This window comes from Sparus aurata, chromosome 5 (genome assembly GCF_900880675.1).
Source record: "Sparus aurata chromosome 5, fSpaAur1.1, whole genome shotgun sequence".
In the NCBI taxonomy this organism is placed as follows: domain Eukaryota; kingdom Metazoa; phylum Chordata; class Actinopteri; order Spariformes; family Sparidae; genus Sparus; species Sparus aurata.
This window is the reverse complement of record NC_044191.1, coordinates 860,985-874,280: the sequence shown is the minus strand read 5'-3', so window position 1 is coordinate 874,280 and position 13,296 is coordinate 860,985. Positions and strand designations below refer to the sequence as shown.

Sequence of the window (13,296 nt, the reverse complement as noted above, 5' to 3'; positions counted from 1 at the left end):
GTGTGTGCGTGTGTGTGTTGTGGTGTTATGTTTGTGTTTATTGACATGATCCTCTCCCCGTTTCTGTGCTGGGATCGTTTTGAAGGAGCTTCATGGGGTAATGCTTCCTCTACCTCTCTCATCTTGCCTGTCTGTGACATTATCTGTGTGTATGTATGTGAGAGAGAAAACATACATGACTTACACTGCAAAAGCAAGTAATTTCCTCTCATATTCAGTCTTACTTCTTGAAATGTATCCAGGTTTCATGTAAAGGCCTGTCACAGGTTAAAGAATGCAGCTGTATTTTCCCTGTTTGTTTAAGTAAAGGGGACTCTGAATTAAAATGAATACAGTGCACCAACACATTCTCTTAGTTGTATTATATTCTAGTAAGTAAGTGTTATCACTCCTCTTAAACTTGCCTTGTCTACTGCAATGACTCATATTTGCCCCTAAATTCTGAGAGAAATTTGAACATTTTGAGCAAATATATGAACATTTTCAAAAGTTGTGTTTTGTAGCAAAATTACAAACATAGAAGAATTTAAACAAACAATTCCTTCTTTGTTCAAAATGTGTCATTCAAAACTCAGCCATAGATATATTGACATTTACTTATATGCTTGGAGTTCTTGCTGCATCATTATAGATTATTAGAGCGAAATGGTGATTGCAGAAGAAAGACATACATCACCATGTCCTTTACAAGACTGTAAGACATGCAGTATATGAAGTGAAATTGCTTGTGAGAATGAGTATTTTTTGCAGTGTGCACTGTTGTGCGTTGAACACACTCCCATCCCGTCGTTCATCTAAGACCTTCCTGTACCCTCGTGTGCCAGGATGGAGGTCCTTCTCCATGCTCTCCTTTGCTATAGAGGGCCATGTCACCTGCGTGTCACCTGCGTGTTCATCATCCAGATCTTCCCTGAGCCTCTGATGGGAGGTGTTTCACCAGCACTTTGCCTCACCACTGCTCTGCTTGAAAAAAACAACCAATTTCACATTCTGGCTTATTAATTCAACAGAGGCTCACGAATGTAACAAGCAGGCTGCTTCCAGAAGGCATAAGTACATCTCAGGGAATACTGATCTCTGTGATTGGAGCATGCCCGTTAGATAAACTGTATGACATTAATGCTGTTAGCTATAGGTTTTTAATGGCTACCCTATAACCATACTGTCACATCACTTCCATTTCTATGCAGTTTGTTCCACACAACATTACTCAACCTGACCCAGCATCATATTGTACACGGGGTATATTGATATGGTTCAGTTCCACACCTGAGCTGAATAGCATTTGTAAGTACTTTTTTATGACCAAGACTTATACAGTGAGCGGCACTTTTCAATGACTGACAACCTGCTGATACAGAGACCCAGTGTTCAGTACTGAATAAATGAATAAATAAATAGATAAGACATTATGAAATAATGCTTACTAGCTTACTATATAAACTGGTTACCTAGTGCTGCTTACAGGGTCAAGAGCGAACATATCATTAGCTAATTCAATAGTTTCAGTTTAGTTTTTCCTTATCATATCTATAATACTAAAGCTAACTAGCTTGACTAATGAGGATGCTGATTTTCTTGCCTGTGACATAAAGATATTATGTATGTTGTGTATTAAAGACTCTTTTACAAGATTGTTTTGAAATAAGTTGGTTTAAAGCCTTTAAAAGCCAACCAGAGGCAGCATTTAAACCAACTCATGGAACTGACATTAATTAGCAAGCTTATCACGAGTCATAAAATGTACTATGACAGTTTTCACTTCAGCTGAAAAATCGACAGTTGTTGGCTGGAAGTAAGAAGCCTGCAGTTGTTTACCTATTGTTGAAATAAATCAATAAGTTATTGCTAATCAGAATTTTGAGTGTTCAATCTGCCACCGTTATCACCATAAACGGCTCATTTCTCACTCAAGAAAGTTAAGCTAACAGTTTTTATGACTTCTTGTTTGATTTCACCCAGTAACCATAAGATGCATGTATGCAATGCCAATATTCATTCCTGAGCCTTTTTCTGTCACTCCACATACCAGAACCAGTTTTCATTATGAAAAGTTGAATTTCAAAATAAAACCAGATTTGGGAAAAAGTGCATTTTAAATGAATGTCGTCCAATTAAACTGATGTGCAGTTACATCTATTATTGAAAAAGAGGCAGTTTGTACTTATGTGCATATTTATTTTATATTGAACACTTTGGATCTCTGTAGCAATGATTCTCTCTTGTCTCTTGTTCTTATGCATTCAAACCCACATATTTGATGCTTTAACATGTTAAATGGAACTCACAGGACATATTTACAGACACTATTTGGCTCCAGGAAACTCTCATATAGCCGCTTACAGATAGAAAGTCCTGTTTGATAGACAGCTGTCATTCACTCATCATGCATGTTGCCAGAGCTCATTCTGCCTGCAATCCATCTAATCGACTGCCTGTGGCAAGGACAGTGAACCATAGCATCCTCATCAAAGCCTGAACTGTGAATCTGTCATCTCACCTACTGGAAACATGCGGGTGTCGAGCCCAGTCTGCAGCTCTTTGGTGCATTTCACACTTGATGTTGCAAACTGCAATTCTGCCTTTTAATGTCAGCTTCACATTTTATAGTGAGAAACCTGATTTTCATGACTGGGATGATGAATCTATTTCCTTGATTATATTATTCACAATTACAAAATCTCCAAAGAAGCCTGTTTTGTTGGCATTTGCTCTTTTTATTTGATCTTTTGGTTGACACTGAGAAGCTGTAGCAGCGTGCAATTACAGAGCTGAGCAACTGCCTGTCATAATCACCAGTGATCTTGATGTGTGTGTTCAGTGATAGGCTGCCTCCAAAAAATAACAGGCACATTCAGCATCCAATCACACCTGCTATTTTCTCCTTGTGTGGCCTAAACTGAATCCATTATTCTTTACTGGGATCTACTCACCCAGTTGTCTGCTAGCAGCCAAAATAATCTAATTATCTGTTTTCAGTAATAGAAACTATTGTGTTTTAATTTGATGCAAACATATGCTTTATTTTGTGTGTGTGTGAAGCATCCATAAATGTGCTGTACCTTGTTTTACCACTGTTTTCCCCCAAGTAGATCGCAACAAGGTGTGACCAGGTGGGGAACCTCCCTATGCCACCATGACCCCCCACCCTGTACCCATACCTTACCCTCACCCTTTCTCCCAAATCCAACCCTCTCTAAATACCATCCTACTTATGCTTGGATCAGCTTCATGTATAAGATAATTAAACTCATAATCCAGTTTATTTAATGCAACACAATGGTAACCTTTGTCTGACAGCTTTCAATTGAAACCTTCCTCTGCCTGCCAAAACCACTGCTGGTTTTAGCTGTTTCATTCCAAATTGCTTTATTACCATTTAGGGTGGAAATTAGATTGTTCACGTTCTATTTTGAGCATATGTCTTTTTCATGACTTCAATAAACAATACAAGTTATTTAAATAATCTCTTTAATTAAAAAAAAACAATGATAATCAAAAGTTGGCTTTAAATGGTATAGACATATTCTTTATACTGCAATTTGGAATGAAGTCTGTAATTTAGAGGTTAGTGTCTAATGTATGTTTCCTCCGGTGCTGGTCCATCTACCTTTCCTCACAGCAGCCAACGTCAGCAAACTTGTGTCTGTTAACAGTGACATTCACCCCTTCATACCTCAGAATGAGATTAGAAATACAGGTGTTTAAAGTGTAAAGTTTCTTTCTTCATAACTGTTGACTCATTATAGTATTGAGTATGTGGTGAGGAGCAAGAAGTACTTACGGCCATTGTTGTTGTGGAAAATATGAGGACATGCACAATTTTAGAATACTCCCAAGTTCATATATGTAAATGATGGAAGATATGTATTTCACTTAAGATAACCTAGAGACGTTACGTGAATTATAAACAAATCATTCTTGGTCACAAACTGGATAGAAACCTTGGTCTTTGGAGGGGGAGTCCTGTGAATACCCACCCACCAACCCCAACCCCTGACTCAGATGTTTCTCACTGTTTATGCTACTGCACTAGAAGGGTGTTTCAACAAGTGACATTAGAGGGGTAACTACTGCATCATACTTAAATCACAGGCTGCTCTATTTGAGAGAGAGGAGAGAGAGAGAGAGAGAGAGAGAGAGAGGAGAGAGAGAGAGAGAGAGAGAAGAGAGAGAGACTCTGGGGTGGAATGGATGTAAAAATAGAGCAGTGTTGAGACAGTTGGAAGACAGATTTTGTTTTCAGGGCCTATCTCTGCGTTCTCCTTCCAGGAAAATGATGAACAGTTATGGCCTCAGCTACTTGTGCCAGATATCCTCATTATCATTTGAACCTTCACACCCCCAAGCGTCTCACTATATATATCTGGGTGTTGAGGGGTATTCTTTGAAAGCTATCAGAATGTCTTATGTGGTTGTTCTCTTAGCCCTCATTGTAACTGTGTGAGTGTCTGGGCTGAACCCCCCCAGCCCTCTGTCACTATAAACGCATGCTAGACTAATGTGCATCAGAGCATGGAAGCTGTTGCATGTGTTTGTGATTGATGTAGGCGCCTCATAAGGGCACAAGAAAAGACAAAAGCTGTGTCATCATGTCACATGGATGCCATGCTGTTTGTCATCCCACATTTTACTGGAGTGGTTCTCAAACAGTCCAGGGTTCTTTGGGGCCTTCTAGAGTGCATGTGGCAACACTATGATCTGTTCACTTGAATCCATTTCAGAATAAAATAGGAGATATTTTGCCACTGTTAGATCTCCAATGCTCCCCCTGGATCTGAGCTACGCCAATTAGTCGGCACTTCCTGGCGTAAGCTTTCTCTTGGAGGCTGAACGGTGTTATATTCCAATAACTGGAGCACACCTTCCTCTCTTTTTTATAATGGATAACAGTGCCCCTCTTCTGCCTCAACCACACGAGACTGTTCAAAGCTTACAGCATCTCAATCTCAATCTCATCCACACACGGCTCCTTGCCACTGAATATTCTCTTGCCTGCCTGACCTGTCTTGACCTCTGCCACGGATATGGATAAGACTTCTCTTAAGTCTTTCAATTCCTCCTCCTCTACAGAGGAAGTGTTGGTCGATTTCAGGAACCCCTCAAAGACCCATAGCATGTTGGAGGAACTAAATACTGTATCTCGTCTCACTTGGGAATGCCCCAGCATCCTCCAGAAGGAACCTGAAGATGTTGCTGGGGAGAGGGATCTCTGGAATACATTTCCAAGCATGCTGCCCCTCCAACCTGGCCCCAGATAAGCAGCGGAAAACAAAAGGATGGACAATGAAATCTGGGTGTGATGACACAGTATTTTTCAACACCAAATCCCTGTAACAGAACTCGGTTGTTATTGTTATACTGAGGCAGAAGCTCAGACTAAATCATATTGTAGGGTTTATAGGATGTAAATACAGTAAATCATCTGCGTTGTGACATGACAGTATCTGAATAGCACACTTAAGTGCTGCAGTGCAGTATAAATAACCCAATACACACCACTGATCTCACTCTATGCAGCTGTATTCTGTCAGTGTTTGTCTTGTTGGCTTCATGTTTATGTAATTTTATGACGTGTGTATAAAACTATCCACTGTACAGCAGACAGGATACAGAAAACACATGTTGCTGATTGACCAGACAAAGATTTCCAGTTGACATTTGAAAGCTTGTTGAATACAATACAATACAATCCCTTGTAGCCGTCTATCTGTTTTCAGATGTTCATCATAAAGGGCTCAGTTTGTTTTAAGGGAAGACCGTTGAAGAGCCTATAAAATCCCTCGGAAATAGTTTGCATCTGTCAATTTTTCAGAACTGTCCACCAAGCACGCCAGCTTTACATAGTGATTTGCCAAGGTGTGTGGGAATGAGAAAGTTTGTATGGTTTGAATTTCTCTCTGAAAGTGTGATCTTCACATGTGGACAAATGAGCACAAGTGCCTTCATGGAAAGTGTGCACTTTTTTTATCAGTTGTATGATTTACATTTGAGGATTTTCCATGAAAGCAGGTTTTTTACCGTTGCGTTTGGACATTCAAAACAGCTATGGTATATACAATACTTTGGCATTCAGACAGGGTTGGATATCCGTTCATATTAATATGAATCTGTGACGAGCCTCTACAGTAGGTAATTAATGTGAGACACTGGTTGGAGACACAGTCTTCAAAAACCCTGAAAAAACAGAGAAGAAAAAAAAAACTGCAAAGATGATGGTGCCAACTGTCAGATGTTTTTCTTCTATGTCTCTTTTTAGCTGTCAAATGAGTTTCAGATCTTAATCACCCAAAATGGACAGTCAGGATATCTGGTTGATTAAGATCTCTGATGCACAGTCTTAAGTGTGACCATGTTTGCATGGGAAACAATGTGTTGAAATGCAGCCTTCTTTGTGCAAAAGAACAGCGAAAGTCTTTCTGTGAAATAACTTCTGGATTGCATGTGTATCAAGCAGAAATTTCCAACCGACTTGTTCATGTAAACCAGGGTTACATGGTACACTTAGCTGAATGGTCAGAAGGTGCATGTCCCTGTGTGAGGATGTCTATACTGTAGAGTGTGTACTGCTCAGGAGTAACATGACAAAAAGGTCACTGAAAAATACTCTCTCTGCCCTGTACAGTCACAGTCATCAGTACAGTACAACACAGTTAGACCTATTCCACAAGTGTAAAATGTGTCACATTTTATATTTTGGCTTTGACAGTTAGTCCCAGAGACTACAGACAATATCCTGCTGAACATACCATAGTTTGCTCTCAGTTTAAATGATAGATAAATATGAGTGGAAATGCATTTGGCTAGACAAAGACACAATGTTTGGGGCTAAAATGTCAGTGCACAACAATTCTATAGTGGATTTGGCTCTTACAAGGGGTAAAAGGAATAGTTTTTGGAAAGAGGTTTGGTGAGGTGGGAGGTTTGATTTTATTAGTCTCTGTGTGTTAGCTATGGAGCTAGAGTCAGGACGTGGTCAGTCTAGTAAGGCATAAAGACTGGAGATCGGGTGGCCTAGAATCTAAGTGTTTTGTTAAAATCAGATGGTTAACATTACCAATGGAATTGTAAGTGATAGGATAACATATAGGAAGCTTCATTTCTTTCCACACCATTATCTGTCCCCACTTATCGTGCTCAGGACACTGGTTAAAGAATTGTATTACAGAAATAATTTCTCTTAAGTATGCTGTATATTATTATAGTAATTCAGAAAAATAACTGATGAAATACATGCCAGAGGTGATAGTTCTGTGATCTAACTGTGCTTGCTTTCTACAGGGGGACCAAAGGCAAAGACATAAGCACTATCAAGTCACTGAGGGTTCTCCGTGTGCTCAGGCCTCTTAAGACCATCAAACGTCTGCCAAAACTCAAGGTTCTTCCCCTGTTGCTGCTTCTTGTGTTATTGTGATTCATTTAGACAGGTTACAGAGCTCAGCTGTGATTCAAGCAGACAACCTACCTCAGGGTTCCACTTCTACTGACACTTTTTATAATCGATGCCCTGGTGACTTTTACAGTTAGGCACACCCTTTAATACATTGTAATTCATTAGAAAAAAACAAAAAACTTTCAACAAGAATATTCAGATAAATGGTTTTCTTCACTTAAATCACATTACATGCAACAATAAAATACAATGACCTCATTAACACTACATCCATGAAATCCAAAATAGTTTCTGTAACTTCGGTACAAAAATAGACAAACAGCAGATTTTAAACCAGATGAGCAATTGTTTATCCTCTTTTTGTTTCCTTTTCTTTTTTTCTAAAGAAACTGAGTCACATTTGGGCTTTTTGTGTTTAGACTGTTTTGCTTTGTTAAGATATATTGCTGCTAGCTTTTGTCTCTACAGGGAGCTTACCTTTTTCCCCTGACAGATCTGATATCTTGCTGAGTATTGTGTTCCAGTAAATAACAGTGATAAGCTACTTCTCGAATCTACTGTGTATTTTCTTCCTCTTAGCTTCATCTTTTAATCTCATGTTAATATATCGCACTGTCTGGACCATTTACCAGCAGGCCAGGCTACTAGGAATTCACATTCACATGATCTTCCCTGGGCCTAGGTTGGGCCTGCAGCTCAGGCTCTCCTACATTATTACAGAATCAGCTTAATCATTATAATTAAAATAAATGTAATATAATACTTTTCAACTATGTTCAGAAATAATTTCCACTCAACCCCCAAAATGAAATGTGTGTGTGTGTGTCTGTGTGTGTGTGTGTTTCTGTGTGTCACCAGGCGGTGTTCGACTGTGTGGTCAACTCTTTGAAGAACGTACTTAACATCCTCATCGTTTACATCCTCTTCATGTTCATCTTCGCTGTCATAGCAGTTCAGCTCTTCAAAGGAAAATTCTTCTACTGCACAGATGAGTCCAAGGGCCTGCAGAAGGACTGCAAGTTAGTCCCAATCACCAACTTTGTCTTTTCTTTTTTCAGAAACCTTGATGGTGTCAAACTAGAGCCTGCACCTTTCTGCCCACTCAGCTTCATTTATGCCTCCATGTCTTCCAGAGGACAGTTTCTAGACTACGACAAAGAAGAGGTGGCTGCCATGCCAAGAGAGTGGAAGAAATATGAATTCCATTATGACAACGTGCTTTGGGCCTTTCTAACCCTCTTCACTGTCTCCACTGGGGAGGGCTGGCCAACGTAAGTAAAGCTGATCATTTTATAGACATAAACAATGCTTTCATAGTTAAAACTATGCCAACCTACGACCTAACTGCAATGGTTTATGTGGAACAAATTAAGTCATTGAAAATGCAAGTAGAAAAAATAATTTAACAAAGATGTAGAAGGTTCAACTTCAAACATATTAAAAACATACTGAGTGGAATCATAAAAAATACGAAACAAGTTGTCAGAGCACAACATATACCTATCTGTCACTGATAGGGATTTCTTTTGTAGCTTAGTTTGATATACTTGATGGTGATGATGATGATGATGATAACATTATTATTGTTAGTAGTAAAAAAAAAGTTTCTTTTTATTTGACTCATCCACCAGTTTGGTCTCCATTTACTCCTGAGAAAAATGTCAGATCACATGAGAAGAAAAGCAAAAATAACAGGAAGGAGTATTTGTTTTGGTACTAACCCCACACTTTTTGATTATGGAAATGCAAAAATAACCATTTGATGTTTAACAAACTGAACTGATCTGAACTGGGCTGCTTGGTAGAAATGATGGCAGTGGAGAGCAACTAGCTTTACCAGAGTACTGAGGTAAACGACCTGAAGTCAAGACCCTTCACAATACACAATCATTTCATCCATTGTTAATATGAAAAAAAGTGATGGTCTAGCTTTAAGGTTTTTTAATAGGAAATTAAACAGACATGTATTACTTTTACAATTTGAGGCCAGTACATGTGGCAAAGCCTTTTAAGTTTCAGAGAATACCCTGATGTTTGGGTACTGCCCCTCTCTTCACCAGAGTGTCCAAAAGATCGAAGATCAGATGATACGATCACAAAATTGGGTGCTCTGGTACCACGTACACTTATGAGCATCCTTGTGTTCGAACATCGTGTTCATTATAGACAGACTGTGACTAGCACAGAAGTCTAATAATAGAACACCACTCGGGTTCAGTTCGGGGAGACCGTTCCTCCCAATCACGCCCCACCAGGTATCTCCGTCATTGCTGACGTGCACGTTGAAGTCCCCCAGTAAGACCGCCCTTGCAGGGCCCCAGCCAGGACCTCCAAGAAGGCCACATACTCCGAACTGCCGTTCGGTGCATATGCACAGACAACAGTCAGAGTTTTCCCCCCAGCCCTTAGGCGTGGGGAGGCGACCCTCTTGTCCACCGGGGTAAACTCAAACACGGCGGCGCTCAGCCGGGGACTTGTGAATATCCCCACACCCGCCCGGCGCCTCACACCTTTGGCAACTCCGGAGAATAGTGTCCCGCCCCTATCCAGGAGTTTGGATCCAGAGCCAATGCTGTGCGTGGAGGCAAGCCCCACCAGATCCAACCGGTAACACTCAACCTCCCGCACCAGCTCCGGCTCCTTCCCCCCAAGAGAGGTGACATTCCACGTCCCCACTTTATGGTAGTGAAATAATAAGTTATGGGATAAACTTTTTTAAGAGGATAGCTGTGGTTTTCAATGCAACAATGACAAGTCAGAACCTTTTGTTGTGGCAGTCAAAGTAAAAGACCAGCAGCGAGGCACCTCCTTCATCACTACCTTCATTACCATAACATTGCCTTGTGTATCACTACATTTAATCTGCCAGTCCCTACCTGTATTCCTGAAGGTATAGATACTGTACTCAGGGTTCGTACGGGTGCTTGAAATCCTTGAAAGTACTTGAATTTCAATGTTGTGTTTTCAAGGTCTGAAAAGTGCTTGGATTTTAGTTTAAGTGCTTATAAGTGCTTGACATTATAACTGTGTCTTGGCAACACTGGGATCAGACTGGATAGTTTGCTTATTACAAGGAGAAATAAAACCTGTGTGTGTGTGTGTGTGTGTGTGTGTGTGTGTGTGTGTGTGTGTGTGTGTGTGTGTGTGTATCGTCACACATGCAGCCTGGTAGCAATAGGGAAGGATGGCTGAGGAGAAGGTGAATTTGATGCAATTTGGACTGATGACACGTTCAATATTAATAAACTTTGATGAATAAGCAAACAGCTTATAAAAGTCAAAAAAGAAAATTACAGGCTGCTCTCAGGTCTCTCTTTGTCTCGCTGCAAGTGTACCTGAAGAACGCCAAGTGGCTTCCCTTTTTTTGGATAAACTTTGTGTTCTCCTTTAATTTCTAAAGTTTTTGCAATTATGAAACATCATTTTAGAAGTTTACAGCATAATACAATGTACATAATTGTGATAAAGAGTGAAAATAAATAATCATGAGTATATATATTCCTGTAGATATGTATTTTACCCCAGCGATAAGGTGCTGGAAAATTCTGTAAATGACCCTTAAAAGTGCTTGAAAAGTGCTTGAATTTGACCTTGAAAAATGTGTACGAACCCTGTGTACTGTACATGCCCTTTTAGTTTGTTTTTGTTGGCAGGTTTTTATTATTGGAGTTTTATTCAGTTTGTCACACTCAAAAAATACCATGGATGGCCACTTGTTATTGAAGACCAGCTGGTGCCTTTGCACTTTGTTCTGTGGGTAATTTGCTGATGAATGATGTATATGCAAGTCAGGGGCTCCTTCTCAATGTCAGTTATATACGGCTCACTTCTCATAACCTGGAGGCTTCTGTGACCTGTTGTGGTGTTGCTGTTAAAACCACAGTGTATTAACTCTGTTAATGAAAGTAAGCTTTAATATGTCTAATGCTTAATATTAATCACATGTCTATTACAAATTAAAAAAAAAAGTTAATTGTCAAAGTCTGCTTCTAGGTAAATAAGCTTTTCCTGCGTCATGTTTTTCATCTGTTGAGTTACACTGTTTTTAAGTCACAATAGTTTTGATCATGCCCTGGAGTAAGATTTTTGTGGTATTACAGAGGAAGTCTTATCATCTTGGAGGATCACAGTAAAGACTGGATGTATTACTGTGTCTCACCTGTTATTGTGTTGTGCTCTACCCTCCTTGCAGTGTCTTGAAGCACTCTGTGGATGCCACCTTTGAAGACCAGGGTCCCAGTCCAGGCTACCGGATAGAAATGTCCATCTTCTATGTGGTCTACTTTGTGGTCTTCCCTTTCTTCTTTGTCAACATTTTCGTCGCTCTGATCATCATCACCTTCCAGGAGCAGGGCGACAAAGCCTTGTCTGAGTGCAGCTTGGAAAAGAACGAGGTGAAGCATATACATGACAAACAATTCTGAGCTTTATATTATTTCAAACTTATGTTGGCAGTATATTTTACACAACACTGGTGGTAGGAGACACCTGAGTCTGAGGAGCTCATTACATGTGGTTGCATTTTAAATTAATGATTCTAGACCTGCATGAGCCTCTTATCATACTAGACACTATATCCATCTTTTTAATCAGGCAACGAAAAGACAGACCCATTCCAGAGTTTGGAAGGATATGATTGCCTGTGATACCATACTCGTTACCTAGTGAATAAGGCTAGTCTGTTGATGTTTTGGTCAAAGAAACTTCCTCAGAACAAGTTGCCTAAATGATGAATGAAAGTGATGTGAATCATATACAGCCTTGGTCAAAAGACTCTATCCACTTGTAAATATCATGTCAGTCTCCAGTTCCAATGATTTCTACAGCTCAAACATTCATGAAGTTTGGTTCAGTAATTGATTTATTATAGGTCTTCTCAAAATGTGACCAAATCTACTGGATCAGTCATTCTAATTTTTGGTTGAATGTCTCGTGGCCATTTTCACCTCAATCTGGTGCTTTCAATAGCCATCCACCAGCTTCTGGTCATCCTCTGGCTGAATTTCTAACCACTCCTCTCGACAGAATCAGTGAAGTTTACCTACAATCGTTGGCTTCCTGGCACAGACTTGTTTCTTCATGTTCTCGATAGAGTTGAAGTCAGGACTTTGGGAAGTGTTTGTTGCTGAGTCTAATGGGCGTATCAAACAAATCCTATTAAAATGGGCGCAGGAAAGTCACCAGCTGTTATCAATCATAATCACTCAGAAGAAGCTAAAGCTGCAGTCTGGAGTTTTGAGAAAAAAGTGGACTTAGTCAGAAAATGTGAATGATACAGCTCCCAGGTCCCTCCTTCTTCCTCTCTGCTGCTGCAGCCCTGCCTTCAAAGCCCCTCCCACAGAGGAGGCTGCTGTGCACGAGCAGGCTTGTAACCACGGTAACAGAGGACACCAGATAACCAAGACAGCGCATTCAAAATAACAACAACAACATAAGCCCTGATTCTAACCCCTGTTCTATTTCTGACCAACACAACTAAATTACAATGATGAGTACCTCATGCAGATCACTGTAGATATCCCATGTAACAAACAATATTCCTCACATCAGGGTAGACAAAGTTACCATTTTTACCATGCCGCCTTTCTGAAGCATGAGTAACGTTATTTCTCTAAACCAATTCAACCACTTCAGAGGTACTGAACACAAACTAACGTTCTAACTGCCCGGTCACTTGAAAGACACTTTTGCTAACCAGTAGCCATAAAGACAGAGCTAAACACCGGAGTTAGCATACAAGCTAACAAGCTAGATTAACCAACAAGCTACGTAGCTGGACTGCAACATCGTACGGTCATATTACGACCATATGTGCTATTGTGAGTATTACTGTTACCACCGCCGCTATAGCCTTGTGGTTAAAACATAGAATAAAACATATATCAAGCAGGGGTCCTTACTTG

General features: G+C 40.0%; 1 protein-coding gene across 26 annotated transcripts in view; it reads left to right on the top strand.

Annotated features, from left to right (window-relative positions):
* cacna1ba (calcium channel, voltage-dependent, N type, alpha 1B subunit, a) overlaps window positions 1–13,296 on the top strand; it is a 179,524-nt gene that overhangs the window by 126,042 nt on the left and 40,186 nt on the right. For 12 of the 26 annotated variants that reach the window (XM_030417884.1, XM_030417867.1, XM_030417866.1 and 9 more), the window contains 6 exons: window positions 86–97; window positions 3,093–3,113; window positions 7,282–7,378; window positions 8,252–8,412; window positions 8,527–8,664; window positions 11,586–11,787. In XM_030417884.1, the coding sequence (XP_030273744.1) occupies window positions 86–97; window positions 3,093–3,113; window positions 7,282–7,378; window positions 8,252–8,412; window positions 8,527–8,664; window positions 11,586–11,787 (631 nt within the window). The remainder of the gene's footprint in view (window positions 1–85; window positions 98–3,092; window positions 3,114–7,281; window positions 7,379–8,251; window positions 8,413–8,526; window positions 8,665–11,585; window positions 11,788–13,296) is intronic. The other 14 variants (XM_030417888.1, XM_030417877.1, XM_030417876.1 and 11 more) reach the window with 2 other exon arrangements.